Raw genomic sequence first — 25,274 nt, 5'->3', positions numbered from 1 at the left:
GACATTTGTAAATGTCTACATGGGGCATTTTAATACTGAAAGGTGTCATACTTTTGTATAATTGGCTGATACAGTATGTGACATGTTATACAAGCGCTTGAGGGTTTTATTTATATTTCTTGTGTGTCTGCAGTACAGATTTATGAACAAAACATTTAAAAGTGGAAAGTTTATTTTACAATGCTTTTGGAAAATGACTCAAGAATATAATCAGATATCTCCAGAGGTAATTTGTTATTCAATATTTCCCATTAAAAATGAGCTGAAATGACCAAGTTGCAAGATACTTCGATCTTATCTCTTTAGGAGTTGTTAAACCTTTTCCCAGCCTCTCTCTATTGTTAAAGTCCCAACACTGGTCACGATGGCGGCCATAGTAACGGGCCTCATTCCCATCCTGAGGACAGCGGTGGACGCCACCGCCTCCTACAAGTGCCGCCCCCTGTAGTTCGGCCTGCTGTGCGTCCGTCTGGTGATCCTCTTCCTCGCCGAGCTTCCCTTCACCAAACTGGACGTTACAGACTTCACCTGTAACGGCACCGGAGACGGCAGGGAGTGTTTCAACAAACACTTCCACAAGCCCATGGTGATGGCGTGGAACTTTATCTTTGTGCTGGTTGTCCTCATGGAGCTGTTCACCTCACACCTCTTGTCCGTGGCCCAGAGGAGACGCTCCCGGATGGCGGTGGACGTGGAGCTGGAGCTGGAGCTTCAGGGGAAAGAGGAGACTCGCGTCGTGGCCCCTGATCCCAAGGTCAAGTCATTCATCGATCTCCACAAAGACAGAGGCGCTTTGCGTTTCTACTTGCTGAGCGTCTCTCTACGTGTTGAGGCTGAAGGTTCATGTACGTTCTCCTCTCCTGGAATCTACCAGCACTGAATAGCGACCCTCACAAATGGTACCCGGGCATCTTCTGTGTTGTGAGGGCCGCCCCAGAGAAACGCATGTCTATTTATGCTTTGTCTTCTATTTCAGGCATGATTATCGTTTGCTCAGTCTTGTTCTATATATAAGCCGTTGCTCACTACCTTTGCCTTTTTTAAATGGTGCAACTCCCCGATTATTATGTGTTGCAATAAGTTTAAATTCAATGTTTGTGCTTGTGACGTAGCTTACAATAACATCACTGTAGGTACTGAGATATTTGTGCAAACTATGGAGAAAATCCCAAAGCAAAGCTTCCAGCCTCTTTCCTGGCTTCACTTAGGAATTTTTTGTTCTTTGCTTTATGCATGTTGTGAGAGCCTTTTTTCTTTTTCTTTCTTTTGCTGACACCAAAGGATCTGAGTGTGAGTTGCGTGACGGTGTTTCTGAATCAGGGTTTTCTGTGTGTTTTGGGCAGTGCACAAGCACGAAATGTACCACAGCGTGACGAACACACCCCTGTTCACTGTACACTATCTCAGCAGCTTTCAAATGCAACTACGACAAGAGAGCCTCGATGTGAGAAATGTGCTGTAAAGCAATGCATTATTTACATTGCGAAATATTGGGAGGGTGTGAATTCAGCCTCATCTGACTTGATCTGCTTCCAAAGAGGCGAGAGGTGGAAGCGGGATACTTGGCTACAAACTGTGTTTATTCTTCATGGACTTCCTGTTGCTGTGCTTCATGGTGTAGAGCAGAGCTGCAGCGGTGTCTGTTAGCGACTGGTGGGACGAGGAGAAATCAAGAGAGAACCTCAGCAATGACTTTTCAGAGAACATGTGACATTCTAAAGTCAAAAGGACACAAATTACCTGTGCGTCGGACATGATGGTTTTTCTCTACAAAGAAAAATGAATTAATGCTCGTGTATTCTGACTCTCAGGTGAGACTGAATCCAATTAAAAAAAGAAAAACAGTGCAAACACTCACCCTGGTGAAGTTATGTGCGTCGTTGTATAGTGGCGCCATGGTTTTAACCCATTCTTGGTACGTCTCTTTGTCCTCTGCGTTGCGATTATGCTCCCTGCAAATTGAGGCAAATGCATAACTGATGCCTATTGAGCAACAGAATTCCTGCAGTCAACAACATACCCATATATTCGAGTTAATCATGAGTTATATAAAATAACACTTAAATGCCTGATGGACAGTGGTTAATGGACAGCTCATTCAGCCAGTGAATCATCCCACAGAGGTGCAGAACTGAATGATTCAGACGCCTCTTTGTGCACACCAACGGCAGTTTGACCCGACTACATCCTCTGGACGGAGTTATCCCCATCTATCAAATTGACTTTTAGAAAAAGAATATTTTATTTGAAGTATGTCTTTCATTGCAATATTTTAATTAATTTTATGTCCCACTGTTTTTATCTATATTCTAGTCATGTGTTGCTGTGATGTTCACATTTCTGCTCTGATTGATCAATAAAGTATATCCTATTTTAGATAATTCCTTTTATCAAACAGAAAAGCTACATACATTAAGAAATCAGGCTGAAATTTATACAAACCTTTAGACAGAAATCTTCACCAAATAATGATGAGCAAATTGATTTAAAAGCAAAAACTACACAGTGTTGTTATATATGTCTTCTAAAAGCAAATTTCTCATAAAACCCTTTGATGCCAAGTGTTTCTCCTGATCTTTCTCCTTTTTCTTTCCCTAAACCTTTCATCAGACTTGAGTTTGGAGAAGCTCTCATTTTTCTCATGTTGCCCACACACTGACGCTGTCGTCAGTCAGAGGTCCTCCCTGTTACTCACAGCGCTCGCTCCATCAGCTTCCTCTGCAGCTCTCCTTCCCCCCTGGCGTCCAGGAGGCGTCCTCTGACAGCCAGGGCGGCGCTGGCCTGCGACGAGTTGAGCTGAATGATGGCCACAGAAAGAGAGGACAGGGCCGCCGAGCTGAGAAAGGAGGGTACAATATTACCACGCGAGAGCTTTTCAACATTTACACTATTATGCCGCGGTGCAAACACACGGGGGCCACTTCGTTTCTGCTCCAACGATGAACCTCGTGACCTTCATTCAGTGTATAAAGCAGCCCGATCAGGCTGAGTGCTTCATTTACTGTGTAAGAATGTTAGAATGGAAGAAAAAGTATTTCCACGGCGCAATCATTTATGCATGAAACCTCCAGTTTCTCGGCAACAGGCAGCCTCCTTGGATTTCCAAAACGCTTTGCTTCGAGGTTCTGAGATTAGTGTAAAAATAATACATCCAATCAATTGTTACCCTGGGGGTGAGAATTGATTAAAGATGTCAGATTATGATAATTTATTTGGGATTATGCGAGTGGCCGTAGGCGTGGAAATGGTTCATTGCAACCATGCAGAAAAGTCTTTGACGTTAAATCAAGCATTGTGATCATGGAGACATCATCCTCACCCGTCGTTGGTCACCTCTCGCTCTGCAGTTAGGACTCGGAGCATCTTCTGTCCATTCCTCTTCTTGTACCTGAGCTGCAGCTGGATGGAAACATGGCTGCCAGAGGCTGGAGCCGCCACTAAGAATAAACACACGATGAGCACAGATTCTTCCCAACAGTCTGCTTCAGTTTGTTTGGATTAGTTGTTTTTTATCATAATATTGATGGCCAATTGAGCTCTATTTTAAGAATTGATTAATCGTGACAGTCAGATAGAATATTCAGAGTCGTTGCATTTCGCTGCACAATCTTCGGTAAGATAAACTATTTGGTCAAATGATTAACATATGTACACATAATGACTGAGATGGAAGATGATTCTTTTATGTTTTGCTAAAAAAGAAAAGAATCTAAGCAAATATATTGTATAGTGTGGTGGTAAAACAAGTCCAACAGGCTTGTATGTATGATGACTCAGTGGTCAAACTGGCTCGAATGACCCATTTTTTACGCATCTGATGTTCTTTACTCGGCGGTGGCCATATTTTTATTTCCAAAAAATAGGACACTTGGTCCGCCCTTGAGACACCTGCCCCACGGGGGTTATTCAACATGCTGAGAATAATCTGTATTTGACAATCAATGGTACAAAAATAGCTTCAAAAGTAATAGTGATGCAAAATAATTCCCCTTCTGTTTAGGACATCAGAAAGTCTGTTTTAATATCTTACTGAGTCAAAAAAGAAGAAGATTGAAATAATGTTTTGAATAACTTTAACAAAAATACTTTTAATGTCTACTCCTAAAGATTTCATGTTTTATATTAGAAGTACTCCGGTGCTGCAGTATTCTTTGCAAAGCATCAGTCAATTTAAATACATGCTAAACATGCTTATTCCAAATAACTGAATTCTGATTGGGGGAATGAGTGTTTGTGCAAAACTTCATAGTTCGATCAAGACTGAACTTCCTTAGTTTCCAAACTTTTTCTGTGCAAAGCAGCGAAGCTCAGTTTGGCTGTCAGTCAAGTTTCTTTCCTAGAAAAACAAGTATGTTCTCACAGGACACACGGGCATGTTCATTTGACATTTGGGGTTGACATTTACAGTTACGACTATAAATCATATTTTCTAATCCTGCTCTGATAGCTACATAAATGTTTTTGTGTTGGCCTTTCTTTATTTTCCCACAGTTCCTGCAGTTGCAGTAATCAATAAACCGATGAATCCAGATGGACGTTGTTCTGTCTTGGAAGTGGTGAAACATGAACCTCTGTTGTAGTCTAAGTGTTTTTACATGAGTCAGTTAATCCTTTTAAAAATGTCTCAGCTGTTAGTGGTCTAGTTGTGCTCGAATGAAATGACTCATTTTACAGTGTTTTTGTGTTTCTCTGGGATTTCAGATTGAAGATTTTCTTGGCACCAGAAGTAATCAACACATCTTGCAGTTTTCTCATGATCGAGTAGCACAAATCATTTTTTGATAATCAGTACAGCTGTGACACAAACTGGAAAGACAAAAACATGACACATCCGACCGGTGGCGGCCCACCAATTCGCTCTCACCTCTTGTGTCTTGTGCAGCGGCTCCAAACTGGAAGGTGATCTCTGTATCTGGGTCCACGTTTCCCACCTCCCTGTTGGCTTTGTGTCCTGCCTCCCTCTCTCCTCTCATGCGCCTGCAGCAAAGTAGAACATGAGTCAGCGCTGTGGGCTGTGTGTGTTATTAATGTAATTTAAAGTGCTCAAAACCCTTTCATGTGCTAAGAACCTCCAGAGAGAAGTTCATGAAGCAAATAATAGTATTATGAGAACCGATGTGCCGAGCTTACAGTGACTGGGGCAGCAGTAGTGTTACAGTACATTGTGTCGCCGTGGTCCTGTTTTCAATGATCTGTTCAAACTCTGGGTGCAGCCGGTCTGGGCTGGCTATCACCACCTACAGACACAAAAGCAACACAAAATGACAACATGCACGCTTTCATTTTTGCTTTGCATAATAAAGTAACAGGCAGAACAAATGAATCTGAGTCACGTCACGGTGTCACACGGTCACTTACCTTCCCTCCAGTGCGATCAGCAAGTCTTCCCAGCTCATCCAGCCTGCAGTCTGTTCCCTCGATGGACAGCACAGACACTGTCACACTAATGAAAGGATGATTTATCAGGATGACCTACGTCACAGCACATCTCCATCAGTTCAGCAACGACTGTCCTTCAACTTATTGTCCCTGCGTCTACCTTCAAATATGTAACTGCGAGTTACCTTGCGGCCTGTTTATTTATTTATTTTTTTTTTAAATTGAAAGATTGATTTGGAGAAACGTACTGACCCCTGACTAGCAGCATACTCTCCCAGTTCCTCGTAGAAGATGGTGGATGAAAGAAGTGTCCGAGCATCGTTATCCTCCACTTCTAGATTCCCCAGCTCGGTGTTCGCCTTCCCGTCCGTACAGATAATCACCTTCAAGATCAACAGGAACAGCGGATCAGGACCAGATTGTTTAGTTCTTAACAACAGAAACAATATCCGTCTTATGAGCATTCGTACAAAGCTCAGACATGATGGAAATTCTGCTGTAAAACCTTATAATGAGCACAGAGTAGTTTTGGTGAGTTTATGGTTGAGTGGTTTTATATTGAATGGCATTTTTTTAAATCAATCATAAGAAACAACAAGTTCTATGTCCAGGTATGATGACCAGCCTGAACAGTGAAGCCGACCTTGGAGCCTGACTGTCTGGAAGCCAACGCAATCGCAAGAAGAGCCGCTGGACCAAGAGCTGTGGTTCCATCTGCAGATAATCTTTCAATAAAAGGAACAATCACAGTAGATGTTTTCATTAAATATACAGAATCAAATGAATCCATGTAATGAAACACCCATACTGGTCAGTGTGCATCAAATGCTGATTCTTACTCCATAACTTGTCTCTCGAAGTGGTCTTTGGTTTGTGAAAGTGGAGGAGGAGTTGGGAAAGTGGCTCCAGCTCTTTTCAGATAGTTGCTCTCTATTAACTCTGCGTTGCTTAAGACACGTGATGTGACATTCTCATATCCATGCATCGTCACCTGAAATGTCCCCCGCCCAAAAAAAAGAGAGTTACCATTTCAAATGATTTTATATTCAGTTGAGATTATTCTGGGAGACAACGGTGACTAGAGTGACACAGTGTGAACTCTCCTCTACAGTCCAGTTTGTACCTGAAAGTTAAAGGTGATGAGTCCCACTCGTACGCCAGGTTGCTGTTGACTTAGTTTGTGGACGCACTGTATCACAGCCTCCTGGACAAACTAGTTTGAAAACAGGCATTTACTTTCCCTTATTTCACTTGTTCGGGTGGTGTACGTGTCAGTGAGTTTAAGTGGAGTGTTAAAGCCTTTGCAGCGTCCTTTAGTCCACTTGAGAATTACACAAAAACATTTACCTGAAGACGTGACCTGTAGGAAATATGCTCTCCCTCCGACACCTTGAAAGAATTCAGATTGATCATTTTGAACACCCCAGCCTGTAGTTACGCATTTTGCTCATAATGGCGCCATGATACGAGGAGTGTGTGTGGAGTTGCGCTGCACCTGCGAGGTGATGCTCATGGAGCCTGAGATGTCGATGCAGAAGATCAGCATAGCGTCAGGAGCACACATGGGTTTGTCAGCAGGGTTGAGGAGGAAGAGACCATCTTCGCAACCCTTTAGCTGATCGTCCAGCACACTGGGCCTGCTGGTTGAATCCGAGGACTGGCAGAAGTAGCACACATTGACCTGAAACACAGCAAAAGGAATCAAACTGAGTCTGATGCAAAACACTCATGCAGCCAGAGTGAATCAACCACAACCAGTCGATTCATCAATAATATTACTGTTAGATTGCCTCTAGAAGTTTATCATTTAGTGGCTATATTACAGGTAATTCATCATTAAGTCCTTTTTCTTGTGCTGCTTATCAATATACAAATAAAATCCAAACGATACCAGATTGTCATAATATGTGTCCAGCACAGAGCCACAGTGAGAGCAACAGGTTGGCTCCCCTTCCATTGGATCAACTGCAAGAAAACATCATTGGAAAACACATGAAGTGGCTGATAATGACACTATGAAAGCACGTGGTCACAGTAAAATCTCACTGACCTTTCTCATCTGACAGCAGTTTTCCTAAACTGACAAGGACCACATTTGGATTTCCCGGCAGAGGACCCTTGTCTACTGATTATGAGTTCAGACAAGTCAAAATATACAATTTTATCATATTCTCAATTTTGATAGATTGGGAGGGGATTTTAATATTACCTTTCTCAGTCGCTGATGTGGCAAGTGGTTGACCTGTAGAAGATTTCTGAGAGGATGAGGAGGAGGGCGAGGGTAACACCAACAGGTACTCTGGCAGGAATCTCATAAACGAAGGTCTTGGAGGGAGTGCTGGGGCTATCATCCAAAATAGAAACACAAGAAATTTGGGTGATTTCATCAAACGGAATTAAATCGAAGTGCGAAAAAGGAAACATTTTACCGGCTGAGGCTGCATTGTGATGATCAGCTTGCAGGTTCATGTCACCCCCGGAGCCCTCTGGTGTATTGTAGGAGTAGTTTGGATCTGTGGGTCGTGTATTTAAATCTGGCTCATCTATTGGAAGGTCATAGGTAAATAGCTGACCATTAGTGTTGGGGGGAGCAAACGGCTGGCTGTAGGAAAGGGGCTGGCTTGCTGCTTGACGCCTCATGTGAGGTGGGAGAAGAGCTGGTAAAAGAAAAAAGAAAAAAAATCGCAGGGACATATTTGGACAAATGTACAAGAATTGCAATAAAATAAACTGGTTCAAATCCCAAGCACATAGAATGTGAACAGACAGACAGACAGAGTTTTAGGTCTAAATTTACAGCCAGTATTGTAAATATAGCATAGCATGAATAAAGATGTCTGAGTGTGTTCTTATCATATGATCTCACGAAGTCAAGGCATGTAAATATAGTTTGTACCTGTGCAAAGACCTTCTCTAGTCTCTCATTTACCAAAACTTTACAGTGAAGCCAAACACTGATGGACACGCTCACTCCAACAACAAGCAAACACAGAAAGTTGTCCCAGGTCTGCGCTACATCGTAGAAGTAATCTAGAAATGGTTGTTTTCTTTGACATCTGCAAAGCTCCTTTTGACAAACTCAGAACATGGACCTCTTGGTCCCCCGTCTCTGACACTCAGATTATTCTCTATGTCAGGCTGGATACTAGACTCCTGTGGCCTCATGGATGAGGAGATGAAACCAGTGGATGTCAGTTCTGTTTCTAATTATAATGAATCTCTCATGATGTCTCATTTACAAATAGGTTTGGATACAAATGAAGAGAATGTGAACCTGACGACAGCTGGAAGTCATTGACTTGGTGAAAGAGCAAAGAATGTCCGGTTGTCTAATGTGCACTGATGCTCTTGTTCAAAAAGCAAATCCACTAATCTGACATGAATCCCGAGGAAACCTCCAGGTTCGAATCTGTCAGACTTAACATGAGTAAGACTTTTCTTATCAAGTGAAGGAATTCTGAATAACAAGGAGGCGGAGCCAGGAGTTTTCCCCATGTGTTGAGTAGGGACGGCAATTGATCAAATATTTACGATTCCAATTCCATTTTTGATTCCGCTTCACGATTCGGTTCTTAATCGATTCTCTTCTCAATTGTCATTTGAAAATGAACCCTGCAGTATTAACAGGAAGCGCTCAGGCTGCCGCTGCTGCCCGGTCGAGATTCACTCTGGAGCAGATCGAAATTCGTGACATTCATTTAAAGTTATTGCTGTTGTCGTATTTCCTCCCTTTGCAAGTGCTGAAAGTTACCCCTTGTCATCCTCTCTTGATCAATGTAACCAAGCTTTCGAGTGTTTGTGCCACCTCAGCGCTGTGTTTCCTGCTGGCTGCACTGGAGAATTACTTCACCACGCACGTTGTGTAGCTTGTATAAGCAACGTGCGTGATGATGTCATTCGTGCCCACTGGAATCGATAAGGGAATCATAGGCCAATTTAGCAAATGATTCCAAGGGATTGAAACACGAGGAACTTTATTTTTGATTCCCATCCCCAGTGTTGAGTTGGGACTGGGTGTGACACATAAAGGTACAATACAAAGCTTCGGGTCCATATTCATTTGAGTAAGGGAACATTCACTGTACCTGCTCTTTGTGGAGGGGGAGTCCGTTGAGGAGTGACACTGACGGAAGAAGATTCCAGCAGCTTTTTATGAAATTCTGCATTTTGGTAGAAGGGCGCAGGCTTTGTGACTTTCTTCACGTCCTTGTTTTCCAACTGCTGGATAATCTTGGGGACACAAATGAGGGATTTTGACATCTTGTCTCTTGCTGGGTTTGTTGGAGGTGGAGGAGGAGGATTGCGAGGACGGACCCGCTTAGCAGGTGGAAGGAGGGCTAAAAAGCACGGAAATAAAAAAAAGTCATATGCATCGCCTGTTAATTCATGAGCGGTTTTTAGCAGCGAGTGGAGACAAAACAACTGGTGCAGCGATGACCTTTGTGCCGTGAAGAAAATGTGACTCAGGTGGCAGATGGCTTTTACTGAGTAAAGCAAAGTATCTGAAAGGAATGTCTCCTCTCTCTGAGACAGGCAGGAGAAGCTGTGTGTGTCACTGGTTACATAATGGATAATGGTACTTGACCAAACAGCAACCCAGGAAGCTCAGATGAAAGGAAAAATCCACCTACAGATACTTTTTCATAGTTATGCGTCATCAGTCTTTCATATTCAGAGAAAAAATACATTTTAAAACTTGACTTTAATCTTATTTACGTCGCATCATGACATTAACGACTTCCCGCTTTTGCCAGAATTTTCTGTGCCAGACATTCCTAAAAGTATCAGTGTTGTGCTTCTTTGATGGATTTCTGTTAACTTGTGAGTCATCAAGGAAGCGACTTGAGTCTCTGACTGACAGTGAAATTTACAGTTTGATGTTGTTGCTTTGGAGAGTTGAAATTGTTTCTTTTATCAAACGTCAGTGAAACAGAAAAGTATCCGGCAGCCTGCTCAGTGAACTGCGGAATTGAGGGAGAATACATCTACGCCGCAAAGCAAACACATGAATGAAACAATCCTCTTCTCTCTGAACGGCTGTTTGTTTTTTGATGCAGCATTGATGCAGCGGTTGAAGTTGATCACACCTGAGAATTTGATCACTTTGGCTGATCGATCGCCGTCCTCCTGACTCAATGATGGCGGCACGTAAACAAACCCACACGCAAATTCCATCGTTCTTCTTCCTGCCGGTGACAGAAGGGAGACGGCTTACCGAGAGAGCAATAACTTCTCACCATCCAAAGTAACCCACTGAGCCACGTTACAAAGATTCCTTATTCCCACCAGTTGTGCTTTAAATCTACATTCTCGGGAGATCAACACAACTTCCATCAAGATATAAGTATCTGAAACATACTTACAGACGTCCAGTGAATGTTGACTTCAGCCATAAACATGAAATCTTCTGAGGTCTCACAAGTGCTTCAGCTGCGAATCGACGTCACACCATTCACAAGTTGTAGCGCAAACATCCAACCCAACAGGTTTCTTTCCTAGAGAATCTCTTCTATACAGTCTTTCAGTGAATGACCTGTGCTCAGTGTTGCACTTGAGTTGTTCGTGAGATATAAACTGCATGTTGCCCAACTCTAGTTAAACATTTGCATGGCTTTAAATGAACTGGGTGGGTTGAGCAGAGCAGACCTGAGAATAAAGGTCACGTTGATTAATTGATAATAGATGTCAGAGTGAAATAACTTGTCAATCACATTTTCATGTTCTGTCACGCTGTTGCAGACATACACAGGAAAAATTGGCCCGGAAAAATGGAATGCCTTTGACATGTCAGGTTTTTTGTTTTTTTTTTGCATACTTTTTCCAATAAATGTTAACTGATCTGCTGCCACAGGTGTTGATGATCAACAAATCTTTCTAATCAATCACAAATGAAATGATTCTTTTGAATCCAAAGCAGCTCAAGTTTCATTGAACAGACTTCAGGGTTTGTTAACCCCAGACCACACAGGTTTTTCATTAAATTATGCTCCAGTATCAACAAATTCGGATAGTATACTTAGTTCATGTGCTTTTTCTAAACGCTACACCCCGTCATCATAGTGCTTCCCCTGTTTTACATGGAGAAACACAATGTACACTCTAGAATATGTTTCATTTGGCTACTTAGGAATTAAATATTTTCTTGTAAATCACAAATGTGCATGTTGAAAATCCTGAAAATTCTTATAAGCGTCACCAACTTTTTAGAAGTATCTAGAATATGAATGATATATAAATATATGTAAAAGGTTGGCTAATGTTGTTTGTCATTCATGTGTTATTGTGATATACTTTGTTTATAAAGATAATGCATTTGAATAGTTGTGTAAATATGCAATTATCTAATATTCAAGCACCATTTTCAGCACGTGTGCCCAGGAGGCCTAAGTTTCCCTCGCATTGTCAAAGCCACTAAAGCCACAGGCTGCAATCTGCATGTGTCACTTGCACACACTCACACACCTTGAGAGCAATCATTGTCTCCTTTCAGATGTAATTCCACCAGATCACAATGCAGCGGATTGGGTGTGGATGTTTATTTCAAAGGCATCATTTATAATAGCTTACACTGATCTCTTATGATAGGCCTTAAGGGGTTAACTTTATATTTCAAGCGAGCCAAAGACATGAGCTCCCTCCTCAACAAAAGGATGTGAAAACTGACTGAAGGCCGAGCATTCGATAGATGGGAAAACAAAAGACATCTCTGAGGCAAAGCTGAAGGTTTGAAAACATAAAAAAAGTACCAACAAGAAGAGCTGGAGCCCAAACACTTATGTTTTTTTTTATTTTGAAAAGCCTTTCCCTCATTCAAAGCAGCTTTTGTGTGCTTCTACATATCAACTGAGAAGTAAACATTAACCTTATGTGCACACAACATTGTAAACCTTTGCCAGGGTAGATTCAATCTATCTTCATCACAGTGACTCAGACAGGATGACAGTAAATAAATATCTTCTCTTTTGTTTTGTAATAACATGCACATTTGCATGCAAACACACACACACACACACACACACACACCCTCGGCCATATTCACATTCAGTACAAACGATACACTCTAATCTTTCATAAGTTAATTGCAGGTGTACTCAAACCAGATAGGTTAGAATATTAAGGCCTCAGAAATTGTACATTTAAAAAAAAAGAAAAGAAAAAAGGCTGGGTACAAACATCAACTCAGACAACATCTCGGACATTAAATGATAATACTTGTTATTCTCAGAAGAGTTTAAAAACCAACACTGTGGGGAAATAAGTTCAGCACATAATGCTTCGTACTGGGTGACGTCACTCAGCAACCTCAACATAATTGGCTGGATAGAAGCCCTCCTTCCCTCCGCTCAGCACTCCTCGACACCAGCCTTGGTCATCCTCCTCCTCTACCTTCAGGAACACTTCACCTGCAATCAAAAAGAAGAAAGCTTAGAGTTTAGACATTTTTATGCTAAAAAAGCCTGTGATTTATAAAACAACACAAAATCAACAAGAAATAAACATTCAGAGTGGTAATATCAGCATAACTTAAATCTGAATTAGAATGATTTGATTCAGTATTTGATCATAAGACAGCAAAACACCCTTGATCCCAGCAGGACAGTGTTGTCTGTCCCTGGCTCTTGTGTTTCAGGGTTGTCTCTGCTCCAAGACGCCTGCATATAACAACTGTGTCAAAATCAAACAGCGTAAAAATCCTGACAACAAGCAGATCATAACAAGTAGGTGTGTCGGAGTAGGTAAGCCATGCATGATGGTGGCTGTCCTTGACTGGAACTTGACCCCCCGGTGCAGACGCTGCACACGCTGTCCTCTACGAATCAAAGCAACTGAATGAAATGGACCTCAGATGCATTACCTGTTAAGGTGCCTTTAAACTTTAAACACGGCTTCCTAACTCACTGCTAAGGAACCAGTCAGTAATTATTAATCAAATGAAGGTACATTTACAGCACGCATGCATGCAGGACAACTGCTTTGCATTTATTCTGGTGTTTCCATCTTTGTTTTCCAGTTTGGGCAGGTCATGCATGTGGGTGTAGCTTCACTTATCTTTGCTATGTTGAAAGATTACAATCCAATTCACTATGAGCAGACAAAACACATGAAGTAATACAAGAACTTGTACAGGTCAAAACTATGTCGCATACAAATTTCTTATTAACATATATTGAGCTGAACTGAGTAAAACCAAAAAGGCTCGATCCTCAAGAGTCGTCCTTGTTTTTCCATGAGGCATCAGTGTGAAAATAATTGTCCACCCTTTCTCCTCCCTTCTCCCAACAAACCACCCACATTTATTTCAACTTCGCTCGTTTGACACAAGTCAGGATGGATATTGTTTTGCTTTCTGGAAAATATTTGGAGACGTGTTTTGCCTTTGGTGGTTCTGTTCACCTTAATTGACTGTGATCGTTGCTACATTCACCCCGCCATCATCCAGTTGTCCACATATGGGTTTTCTGGCTTTCAAACAATTGGCTCCAAGCCAAGAGATAAATCCAGGGCTCAAAACATCCCCTTGGAAACCTTGCAGCTGCCATGTCTCATTTTCTGCTGTGAGATATGAACGCTCCAGCATATCATACCAAATGAAAGAGACAGCTATAAACATAGTTCTGCTGGCAAAATATCTTCCCTCTTAGCGAGAGAGGTTAGGTTTTGGACTTCACTAAGTCTGACTGATGTTCAGTTCAAACAAGGAAAGTTTACTGTTGCTGATTTATACCATCGGTTCTTTAGTTATTGTGGAGAATAAAGTTCTCCTTTCCTTGTATCCACAAACCAATAGCTCAAGATTGTAAGGCCATACGTCTGCAGCATTATGGCTTTTGTATTTGTGGACACACCCTGGCAGATATATATAGCACTCTACCCAAGTCAGCAATACTGAAGAACTCAAGCCAAACAGGTGAAGATATTATTCAGCTGCTATACTTGCTTCCAGGCGGAGCTGGAACGTATTCTCGTTAACATTTGGCAAAGGGCTGGATGCACCCGGACAGGTTGACAGTCCGTCACCCACACACAATCATCTAAACACACATTCACTCCTGCATCAAATCAAGAGTCACCGATTCAATGAACAAAGAATGTCTGGATTGTGGGAACAAGCTGCGGTATAGACAGAAAGAAATCTACACAGAAAGGTCACGGCCAGCACGGAAACCTACAGTGTTGGTGCTGAAGGCAAGAGTGCAGTGAGGATATGAAGGTCTTAACAGTAGTTACTGAAGATACACGTTGCTAAAGCAGAAAGAAACAACATCTTGGAATAAAACGTCCATTCATCGATAAGTCTATATCTTTTAATGAAACACCCATGTTTGTGGAACTGGAAACTTTTTTTTGATTTCCATTATCGCACGGTTAAGACACAGGTTTTGATTTTGAAGACTGATTGTTCTTTAACTACAAGAACAACAACAACAAAAAAAGCCTCACCTGCTTTAAAGGACAGCTCGTCACCCTCCTCCCCAGCGTAGTCGTACAGAGCTCGCACCTTCACGCCACCAATCATCACACTGATCAGAGAGACGGGTGAAAAAAACGTATTATAGATTTGATATGTCATGTGTATCTCAGAACTTTATTTATTCATTTAAATCAGCTATGAGAAATTTCCCCTGCGGTTAACCTACGGTCGGCCTCCCTGACCCTTCTGGTCTCGCTTCTTTCGCTTCAGCTTCTTTACTGGCGGGACCCATTCCTGAAGAGAGAAGAGAAGACATCTTAAAAACAAGGAGGAACCACATGAAAACATATAGATGCTTTAAATACGACGATTGAAAGTTGTAGTTAAAATCTTTAGATTAATCAATGTTTTTTTTACGTCACATTAAAAGGTCATTACGGTTTCTGGGTTGTACTTCCTGCTTGTTGATATTTCTTCCTCCAGATGTGATGGATGATGCTTTATATGACTGTGTAAATACCCCACACATGCTGGTGTATAGGATGAAAAGTGTTCATTTAATGGCTGAAAATGAACAAGATCAGGTCTGAAGACGAGTAAAATAAGAAGAAAATGGTGCAAAAGCACAAAAACTGGTTTTAATTTAACTCTAAATGTGTCTTTGTCCAAGTGACTGCATAAATCTTTGCATGTACCTCAATCTTGGGCCAGTCAGTGGGCATGCCAGGCCCGTGGTTGTTCTTCCACCATTTGAGATCATCTTGTTCATTGATGGACATCAGAGTTTGGTGGAGTTCGCTGTAAACTGCCTTCACACTGTCATAAAGCAGAAAGCTCAGTCATGTGGACGCCCAGACACAAGCAGGCGCACTGCTGGTAGCCCACCTTTCATTATTGGTGATGTCCAAATGTCTGTGGATGGAGAGGAAGGTCTGCTTCAGAAAGCTGATCCTCTTCCTCTCCTCCTCCTGTGCATTTTCAAAGATGGCTTCCATCTCCTCCATGTAGCGAGGCGTGTAGGACGACACATCTTCCAGCATCTTCTCGTATCGATCTCTATGCTGCAGGAAGAAAAAACACAAAACAAAACTGGGTGCCACCTCCAGGACGAACCCCTGCTGGGTTTCTTTAATGTGAAATCAAATCGGTGTCCGTCACCCTGCGGTCGTTCTCAGGCTGGGCTCCATAAACACTGAGTACAGTAACGATAGCACATGGCCATACAAGGGAAGTGCTTGGAGCAGATACTCAAGACTGGGTCTCATGTTTACAGCTGATAGTTTCCCGAGTGAATAAACATCGCCACATGAAGCAGGCCGACAAAACTCTTGTGACGTAACAGTTGTGACTCTTCTGAAAGGACTGACCCATGAAAGGTGAAACATATTTTTAAGGGTCGTCAAAGTGTGGGAAGATGAGCCCCGACCAGTGAACCAGAATCACTTTGTTACCCGCAACGTTCACACACAAACACAAAAACACAAAACACAGAAAAACTGAGTAATATTTTGGTTGAATGTCAGACTTCTTAATTTTTTCCACCTCGTGAGGTAATATTGTTATCGGCTGTTGGACGCTATCGACAACTAAAAGCGGAGCTCCTCTCGTGCCAGTTTGATGCTTTTTCTAGAGTTGTAATTGGTCTCCACCACAAAGAATTTAGCCGTCACTCATTTTTTTAATCATGCTTTTTTCCCCACCAAAATAAAGATTAACAAAATTATACTGGGAAAAGACATCCCCCTGATCCCCTGCGGTTGCATCCTCCAGCAGAGAAGGCACAGCCCATTACTTTACTCTTCACATATGGTTCATTTAGAGAAAAACACTGCAGTGTGTTAACGCCTCTCTTCTCACCTTCTCTTTTTCCTCCGAGGCCTTCTCTCTGGCCTCGATGAACTTCTGCTTTTTCTCTTCACTCATCTCAGCATTTTCATTTGCTTGTTTTTCTTTTTCCAGCGTTGCTTGCTCCCTCTGACAGGACTTGTGGTAATCAGCTCTGACTTTCTCCAGCTGCGGGGGACATTCTTTGTTAAAAATCACATTTATATTCACGGCAAAAATGGAAATTCAAAATGATCTCAGGAAAGATCCTGACATCGTAAGCTCATTTTCTATATCCATCTTGAATAGGGATGCATCGATACCAATACTAGTACTGGCTATCAGTCCAACACCACGCGGAGTACTGATAAAAAAACTCCCCAATACAACCTGGCGAGTACTACAGTAAGTGACGTCATGCGTCAGCAGTGTCGCCCGCAGGTACGCAAGAGAACACGAGCGATGTTTGGAGATTCAGAACTTAAGTCTGTAAATTATCTTCTGCCAAAACATCAAGAGGAGGTGAAAAATAGTTCGCACAACAGCAGCAACTTGATACACAGTGAGATTTAGACCAGCAGAGTTAGCACAATGCCGCTTTTTAGTTTAACTGCTCAGCACATAACTCCGAGCCGCGCTATATGCTACACGCTACATGCTAATGCCACATGCTAATGAGTTTTTAGGCCCACACACCAACGATGCTTCACGCTAAACATGATTAACATATAACTGATACACTCATTAACAGCGAGCTCGGTCCCTGGGTCTACAGTCCACAGTATGTAGAGCGCAGTACGTAGATCAACGCTGCGTACTGCGTTCTACGTATATTGTAGATTTGCAATGCAAGTAGTTAGGGTTAGTACTCGTACTCGTCCTTTAAAAAAGTGGTATCGGTGCATTATTGGACAAATAAAGTCTGGCACATTAGTTCACATCACAGCACAACAGATTTCTTTTTTTTTTCCCCCAAGTGGAAACATTTAAATTTTGGATTAATATTGAACGTTTCCTTTTAATGGCTGGCATCAGTAAATCAAAGATTACCCTTTAAATTAGTTTCAAATCACCATCCATCAATTTGACACACTGACAAGTCACAAGCACCAAGTTACATAGTCGGTGGAAAAACAATGCTGTTAGACACATATGTGCTTATTTGATGTCTTGCTGAAATTGAGGTGAGAAAATCAATACCACTCTTGCAACTCTATTGTTCATAAAACATGAAGCTTTCATCTGCAAGTAATTACCCACCGTTAAAAAACAACAACTACATCACAAGGATGTGAGAAATGTGTCGCAACACGTTAATTTGTGTGCTTTGGAGCTGCTGGTTGTCAAATTCTGTTATGTCTGGACAAACGCTGGCTGCTTCTCTGCTTTTATTTCCTGCCAAGTGTTTGTGTTAAAACGGTCTCCTGGCTGCTGAAAAAAAATATCACAGGTATTCTGAGCTTCTCTCCATGAGCCTTGAAATGCTCCGTGTGGTCTTCATCACTTTCTGCAAGTGATTTGCTAATGAGGATCTCCAGTAAAAGTCAGTAAAAGACCATCTGTCCTTCACCCACTGAAACTTGAAAACATGTAATTCTGTTAATAAGTGCAGACACACGTGTATAAATGTCAATGACATATGTCAGCTGGACCTTCATCAGCTTTTTGGACCAGGGTTTCTGCGCACGTGAAAAACTTGTGTTGTTGTCGTGGCTCTCCTTGAATCCACAGAAGAGTTTCTTTGGAAAAGTCTCCTTCTGCCAGGTCTTGACCCGGTTCCCCTCCTCGCTGACCAGCGACTGAGAGATGGACAGATGGAGCTCAGACAAACGCTCGGTGGAGGTGAAGAAGCACTGCCACGCCCTCATGAGGGAGCCATAAAGCGGCCCTGGGGATGCAGAAGCGAAGAGAGACTGATGAACGAATGGGTGAGTCACCATACCAATAAAGAAGTAATGACCTCCATTTGTCCAGTGGAAAAAATTCAGACAAGCACGTATGTTCTTGTTTCGTAAAAATGAATTGAGCTTGATAAGAGCATGGGGATTGTCAGAGAGTCCTGGCTGTGCATCAGTGCAGTGTGTCATGCTTACGAGAATCCACGACGGACTTCCACTTGCTGCTCCACTGGCTGAGCTGCTGTGCGTACTGTTTCTCCACCTTGGCTCTCTCCATGAAGCAGGCCACGATGTCGTTGCATGCCTGGAAGGACTGATCAGTTCGACGCACCGTTCGTACGTAGTTCCTGGGCTGGGAGCAGAGGAGGAAAAACACCTTTCAGTGCCTGACTAACACACCCAACAATCGCTCTCTGATGAATTGAAGAGTTCATCACAAGTTTAATCCTCACCATCCAGAAGCTCTTTTTCCTGGCGTTCTCGGGAGGCTCTTTCGGGAGACTCGCCATTTTTAAGGAACGTGTCTGTTATCACAAAGCAGAAGATGCCTGTGTGTCATATAGCTGATAGTTGCTGGACTGGCTCAGATGCATAACAAGCCAGGAAAGGTAGTTTCTATTGGCAGGCAGACGTCTCCTCATTATAGTGAACAGATACGGCAGGTTAAGTGTAAATTACTGGTGGTTGCAACCTTGCAGAGTATGTATGTGTGTTGCCGAGCCTATTGCCACCGCAACTTAGATTATTCTGATGAGGTGTTATTTACAGTGTACAATGCCCAGAGGCCTCCTGCAGGAGTAAAGGGGAGTGTCGTTCTTGTGGCAGACTGGAATTCAGGAGGGGTGGGATCTGCCAGCAGGAATAGAACAGCTGCTCCAGCATTCTTCCTGTTGCTTTCCCAAAATAAACAGCAGCAAAAGGTCATCTTTCCCTTTGCTCTGACTAACACAAGGCCAGTTAGAACCAACTTGTCTTCCACACGGACTCCTACTGTTATCCATTTCAGGCATTAAGGCCACAGGAGCGCAATGGGGGCAGATTTCTGAACCGACAGCAAATGGGAGATTGAAATGGAATAAACTGTTCAAACAGCAGGCATTTCTGTTCAGCGTGTCAATCAAGGCAAGTCGTACAGACCAGAGGGAACCAGCAAACTGAACAAAAGAAGAGTGATGCATGCACAAACTTGCAAAGGACGGTCACATTCAGGCCTATTTCTGTCTGGCTAACATGTTGTCACATTGCTTGCTGAGTAATATGAAAGTGACTAACCACACCTCATCACAAGACTGAGCATGACTGAGAGTCAGGCTCATCTCACACGGCTTCTCCCTTGGCTGCAGACGGCCTTTCTTGCTGTTATTATAAAAGTCCTTCTATAAATTCTTACTTTTGATTAGATTCTGTGGGTAGAGCGTACAGCCACAGCCACTGTTTGACTTTATCCTGACTCTATTTGTCCATGCAGAGGAGAGGAGAGGAGAGAGGAGAGGAGAGGAGAGGAAGAGGAGAGGTTAGAGGAGAGAGTATGAGCCAGTTTCAAACCACATTTAGCAGCTCACGCTTTCACTTCATCCCCAAAATGCATTCATGTCAAAGGGTTTTTATTCTAAAAACTTCATTCACAAGCCAAAGAAGCCAAAATGTGGCAGCAGAGCAGTCATGCCTGGGAGAACCAGCACTTACATTTCTCTCTGAATCACCAGTGATTACTCAAGTGATCACTTGTTAGTGCAGTTCAAGGGCTGCTGAGGATTTCTCTCCATGTCTGTCTCCCCCTGTCCTCCTCTAACACATGCTCCTCTCTCCTCTCTCACTGACCCACTTCTCCCCTGGTATTTAAAGTTACATACACATAAGTTGCTGATGTCACGGTAGGCGTGCGACACTGAGATAACTCACGCTGGCGGCAGGAGAAAAAACAAATAAGAGCTTTTGCGTGGTAATCACACTGATTCTAATTGGCTTAAGGGCAAAACATAGGAGGAGGACGAAACTTACCTTTCTCGCTCTCCTCCCCCTCTCAGCTGTGGTTCTAGTTTGCAGTCATGCCAGGCTGAGCTCTTCTTCCTCTTTTCCCACTGTTCCTTTACTTTAACCCCATCCTTCACTCCTTTAACACTCCCCTACTTCCCCCTATCAGGTTGTTGAGCTCTTGTAGCTCTCAGTGACTATCACCCTCTCACTTTCTCTCCGCTCTGTTATTAGACAAACAGCTGGAAGAATCCCCCTCTGTCCCCCCGGCTGCCCGGCCCTCCCTCCGCCTCTCTCAATATGGTGCAAATGAGATGCTGGACCTTCACTTCCACTGTTCACTGGTCACAGAATCGTGTCAGTGTGGCACACCGTCATGTGAGCTTATTAGTGACTTTGTGTGACAGCAGGGGGTTTAGTGTGAAGTGTGTGTGGGGAGGGGGGGGGGGTCCCATGAACTCCCTCTTTAGTCCTCCTCTGTCACCTGCCTTTCTCTCTGGTCAGGCCTGGAAAGACGAGACGTTCACCCACACACTGTTAACTTATTCTGCTGTGCACTCTGCTGGAGACGAACCCGAAGCTAAAAGAGATCGCCGGAGTCGTCCAGAGCCACACTGTGTTTACCGCCGCCTCTGTCTGCTCTCGCAGGGCTTCTGGGAGCAAAAGAAACAAGTGTTGAACACAGTGATGACACACCGCCTCTTAAAGGCTGCTGATACTCAACCAGCAGGAACGTCATCAGTCATTTGGAGTCCTGCTACTTACTGTTTTGGTGACATTAATCTAATTCACTAACGGGATCAGAATCATTTCAGTATCAGAGCTCATAAAGTAGTCTAATCACAACCATCAACTGGGCTCGAAACTGTAAAAAAAGAAAAGTACAATTCAAACCAGGTAAGAATTGAATTATAGTTTGAGTATTTTATTAGTTTGGTCGTGATGTAGCATCAGTTGGATTCCTGCCTTATTTCTCTTTTCACATCAAGTGTCAAGTTAGACAGAGATCCCATTTGTGTGAATGTTTACATTCTAGGCTACAATATACTGTAATGAATGTGAATAAAGTGCTATAAAGCATGTATAGACTCAGTTACAGTTAGTTTCGACGTCACATTTGTTATAAGCGAAAGCAGCTTGTGGTTACTTGGTTCTCAATGTCTGAAGCCGCTGTCTGCAGATAAGAGCAGCTACTTCACTAAAGGTGAAGATCAGGAACATTAATCCTGAACTAAACAAGCTCCAAAGATGGCAGACTGTCCCTGACATTAATATGTGAGAATCTCGGGGATCGCGGCTCATGTGTTTTGTTCTTGCTCATATATTTGTTTCTTTTCTGCGAAGATGCAGATTATAGAGCATCTTCTCTACCACAGCTGACGTGAAATCACTGGAAGAGCTGGACAATGAGTCACATTAACACTTTTTTAATGTGCAGCAAACAATTTCAACTACCTCTCAAAGAAGAATTAATGAATATGTGTTAGTCCTAGTTGCACTGCACTTGTTTTGACCGAAATTTACATTTACCTAGAAATATATTAGATAATATTAAAGAGTAATTCCGTCTTAATTACAAAATCATTTTCCCTTTCTTTCTTTCTGTTTTGTGTGCTCCTTCGTTGAGATAGTTGTCTGATAGGAATTTGACCTCTCCAAACAATTTGTGGTATTCACAACACTTGAAATGGCATTTTAATGTTTAAAGGATAACTGTCAGTGAATCTGTGGCCCGTTTAGGTGGCTTGTCTCAAGGATCCATCCAAATTACTTTTTTTTTTATTATCAAGCCAATTTCTGTGTAAATATTGAACAGATTAATAAATTTTCAACCTTTAACAAGTACATATTGACATATACTAATTAAGTATGTACATGTTAAAGCTAGAAAATACTGAAATATACTATTCAATATTCTGTTCTAAATTATAGTCTCTAATTTACATATTTATTATTGTATTAATATTCTCTCCAGTTTCATCATCTTTACTGTAAATTATTGTCATTGTGTGTGGGGCTGTAAAGAATTTTGACCTGGGGTAATGAATCAAGCATTTTTTTAAGTTTTAAGTTCCAGTTACAAGAGCAACGTGATTTAATAACTGATGTAAGCATAGTTGCAGATGCTGAGTGGCCGTATACTTCGGCCTCCACAAGACCACCCAGGTGTTCAAAGTGTTTAAGCAGCTCCCTCCTCCAATATCATGAAAACAACAAATCATAAAGTGTTGTTTACACTATTACCACTTCTTAACTGTGAATTGCACGTGATGCTAAACCTCTCTGTGAACAATCCAGGCATTTTATTTCCTCCATGCTTGTGACTTCATCTGCACAAAAGGAAATGGTTCTCAGACATTTGTAATTTTGCTAAGCACAAGCAGACCCCCTATAGGAGAGATACAGAGACCGGGAGCCCTGGACAAATGGCACAAACCCAAAACAGCATTACATTTACAAATGTCTCCCCATTAAACATTAAACCTGTCGCAATGCCAGCAAACGGCCTGACATTCATCTTTATCCAGGTTGTTTTTCCGTTGTTCTCTATGCCTTACAGGCGTCTTCTAGTTTGCTGCATGAATGCAGCCACTGCTTGCTTTGGATTAAGCCATCTCATCTTCTTCCTACCCGAGAGCTCTAAACTTTTGTCCTATTAGCTCACCGAGCCTGATGGGAAAACAATTCAGGACCTGAAAACAATGTTGCCTTCAACCACTGCAGGGCGGAGACGAGCTGCTGCCAAATGACTCAATTCAAACACAGCACTTTGAATTGGATCATTATGTGAATTTGTCAGAAGAGCGAATTAAAGGAGAAACGAGAATCACGACAGGGCCATAGTTTATTTTAGCATTTATTTCAACACCTTAGTTGTACCTCTATCATAGTTTATTCGTAAATACTGTATTTATTTTAAACAAATTTATATATCTTTTTTATATATATATATATATATATATTTATATTTATTTATATATATGTCTTTCATTTCTGCATACTTATACTGTATGTAGTCATATTCATTATGCAATTTACTAGACCTAAAATACTCTTTTAAATCATAGTAAATAATGCTTTCTACACTACTGCTCAGTCCTTTCACTTCCCTGAATATCATCCATCATGAGATAGCACTGAGACAGCTCAGCATGAGAATAGAGGTTCATCATCTGAAACACACACGTGAAAAATATGCATTAACTTAAGTGGCCGTTTCACCGGGGTCACCACAGGGCGAGCAGTATAGAAAGCATTTACAGAAAACCCAAAATAAAAACCAAAGTAAACATAGCTTCAAAGGATTTGCCATTACGAGTTGGAAGACGGAGATTCTTAAAAATGTTTACATACTTAATATTAGAATCTTTATTATACTATATTTTTATGTTATCATTGTCATCATCAACATCATGATCATTACCACCACCACCATCATCATCATCATGACATACAGAGCTATATATGATGTGTTTTGCCTTACAGTTGAATTCACTGCAGGAAATGGCAAGTCGCATGTTGAAGGAAAAACAAAACAAAACAAAAAACCCAGGATGCTTGTGTTCAACCTGTCTGTAATGTATACAGCATTTTATCAGAGAAAAACTAAAATCTTTAAAAGTGGGTCAGAGCATTTCTCTTTGAGAGTTAGCGTGAAACTGAAACATTGGGATTGTCACCTTGGTGGGGGGAAAAAATATGTTTTCTCACCATTATAAATGTGTTTTGGAAAAGGCATTAGAAAGAGGAAGGTGTAAGTCAGGGAAAGCATTTGACTACCAAGGCAGGCTGACGAACGCACACGCACAAAATCAGACACACTGACTCACGGAGGCTGAAGGTTGAGGAATTCAGGCAGACAGAGAAGCAGTAAAAAGCCCTTTTTGATCACTGCACCTGCTGTGTGAGAGAGAGAGCCGTCAACGTTATGGCAATAAAGAGGATGCATCCATCCCTCCACCTTTGCTGTGGTCAGAAACACCAATAAAGCCTAAGAAAAGATGATCTTAAACGACATGCTCTTTTTCAATTCCTCTCGAGTGTTTTCGCTCCCCTTTTTAGAATAATCAAGAAAAAAAAAAAGGTTCATTTCACAATATCTTCTTAGTATTTTTTTAAATCCTCATTATTCACAACTTGATTTCAACAATTATAAATACCCTGACCAGTTTGGAATGAATGATTGTGATCAGCACTTAGTACAAAACAAATGGTTCTACTAATAGTGAATCCCGATTAACATGTAAGATATATTAAGCGCTCGCAAAGTACATACATACAAAGCTTACTGGGGCATTCTTTTGGGGAATATGGCAAATATATATATATATATATATATGTATATATATATATATATACATATATATATAAACAATTCTATTGTCTATCATTTTCTTCTATTGTCATTTACAAACCAAATCCTCTTGGACTTTGGCTCTGGTACTCACAGCTGTTTGATACTCAGATCTGCTTAAAGCTACAAGACTCACGTTAGGATGTGGCCCTTATGTTTCCTTCTTCACCAAAGTTTCTGGCGCAGCCACAATAAGTAACATTTTTTTTGGGCCTTACCCTTTAAGCAGCAACTTTTCAACTTGTCTTTGAAGTAAGACTTGAGTTTTCTCATTGCTGTTAAGCAGCAGATGGTGTGATAATCCATCTGTCAATGTGTGTGTGTGTGTGTGTGTGTGTGTGTGTGTGTGTGTGTGTGTGTGTGTGTGTGTGTGTGTGTGTGTGTGTGTGTGTGTGTGTGTGTGTGTGTGTGTGTGTGTGTGTGAGAGAGAGAG

General features: G+C 41.9%; 3 protein-coding genes across 7 annotated transcripts; 1 reads left to right on the top strand and 2 right to left on the bottom strand.

Moving 5' to 3' along the window:
• On the bottom strand, nucleotides 1-10,966 carry LOC308119800 (circularly permutated Ras protein 1-like). Of its 2 annotated transcripts, none has more exons than XM_080480014.1 (21): nucleotides 10,743-10,966; nucleotides 10,467-10,565; nucleotides 9,465-9,716; nucleotides 7,809-8,036; nucleotides 7,589-7,723; nucleotides 7,430-7,504; nucleotides 7,271-7,344; nucleotides 6,875-7,060; nucleotides 6,727-6,768; nucleotides 6,503-6,592; nucleotides 6,219-6,370; nucleotides 6,023-6,104; nucleotides 5,632-5,762; nucleotides 5,359-5,443; nucleotides 5,131-5,237; nucleotides 4,865-4,977; nucleotides 3,320-3,437; nucleotides 2,696-2,836; nucleotides 1,859-1,952; nucleotides 1,741-1,767; nucleotides 1-1,650 (listed from the first exon to the last, which is right to left on the bottom strand). In XM_080480014.1, exons 2-21 carry the CDS (start codon nucleotides 10,552-10,554, stop codon nucleotides 1,567-1,569), a joined length of 2,304 nt encoding a protein of 767 aa, XP_080336140.1. In that variant the 5' UTR covers nucleotides 10,555-10,565; nucleotides 10,743-10,966; the 3' UTR covers nucleotides 1-1,566. The 2 variants fall into 2 exon arrangements, with proteins under 2 accessions (XP_080336140.1, XP_080336141.1); XM_080480015.1 differs by having other exon boundaries at nucleotides 7,430-7,501; nucleotides 10,743-10,941.
• gjz1 (gap junction protein zeta 1) lies at nucleotides 266-1,014 on the top strand (the record flags this gene model as incomplete). The annotated part of the gene is given in 3 exon segments (XM_080480034.1): nucleotides 266-445; nucleotides 449-836; nucleotides 839-1,014. Coding segments are annotated over 3 exon segments (645 nt in total). The 5' UTR covers nucleotides 266-364.
• Nucleotides 10,967-11,866: 900 nt separating the features above from the next.
• On the bottom strand, nucleotides 11,867-20,852 carry LOC308113263 (protein kinase C and casein kinase substrate in neurons protein 1-like). Of its 4 annotated transcripts, none has more exons than XM_080469359.1 (11): nucleotides 20,515-20,718; nucleotides 19,904-19,965; nucleotides 18,966-19,037; nucleotides 18,709-18,865; nucleotides 18,268-18,503; nucleotides 16,649-16,804; nucleotides 15,677-15,852; nucleotides 15,487-15,607; nucleotides 15,018-15,085; nucleotides 14,821-14,900; nucleotides 11,899-12,782 (listed from the first exon to the last, which is right to left on the bottom strand). In XM_080469359.1, the coding sequence occupies exons 3-11, from the start codon at nucleotides 19,020-19,022 to the stop codon at nucleotides 12,670-12,672; spliced, it is 1,164 nt and encodes a 387-aa protein (XP_080325485.1). In that variant the 5' UTR covers nucleotides 19,023-19,037; nucleotides 19,904-19,965; nucleotides 20,515-20,718; the 3' UTR covers nucleotides 11,899-12,669. The 4 variants fall into 4 exon arrangements, with proteins under 4 accessions (XP_080325483.1, XP_080325484.1, XP_080325485.1 ...); XM_080469360.1 differs by lacking the exon at nucleotides 20,515-20,718 and adding an exon at nucleotides 20,200-20,345; XM_080469357.1 differs by lacking the exon at nucleotides 19,904-19,965 and having other exon boundaries at nucleotides 11,867-12,782; nucleotides 20,515-20,852.
• Nucleotides 20,853-25,274: the final 4,422 nt, after the last annotated feature.

This window comes from Lipophrys pholis (genome assembly GCF_963383615.2).
Source record: "Lipophrys pholis genome assembly, chromosome: 1".
Lineage (NCBI taxonomy): Eukaryota > Metazoa > Chordata > Actinopteri > Blenniiformes > Blenniidae > Lipophrys > Lipophrys pholis.
Note: the sequence above shows the minus strand (reverse complement) of the source record. Positions and strands in the feature narration are given on the sequence as shown.

Bases quoted from the DNA above. Each gene is read 5' to 3' on its own strand.
- LOC308119800 (XM_080480014.1), bottom strand. From the start codon at position 10,554: ATGGAATTTGCGTGTGGGTTTGTTTACGTGCCGCCATCATTGAGTCAG. The intron at 6,769-6,874 runs GTGCAGCGCAAC...AATTCTTTCAAG, and splicing joins CCATGAGCATCACCTCGCAG to GTGTCGGAGGGAGAGCATAT. The intron at 4,978-5,130 runs GTAAGCTCGGCA...ACTTTGCTGCAG, and splicing joins CTACTGCTGCCCCAGTCACT to GCGCATGAGAGGAGAGAGGG.
- LOC308113263 (XM_080469357.1), bottom strand. From the start codon at position 19,022: ATGGCGAGTCTCCCGAAAGAGCCTCCCGAGAACGCCAGGAAAAAGAGC. The intron at 14,901-15,017 runs GTAGGTTAACCG...CTCTCTGATCAG, and splicing joins AAGGGTCAGGGAGGCCGACC to TGTGATGATTGGTGGCGTGA. The intron at 12,783-14,820 runs GTGAGGCTTTTT...TTTTGATTGCAG, and splicing joins CGAGCTGTCCTTTAAAGCAG to GTGAAGTGTTCCTGAAGGTA.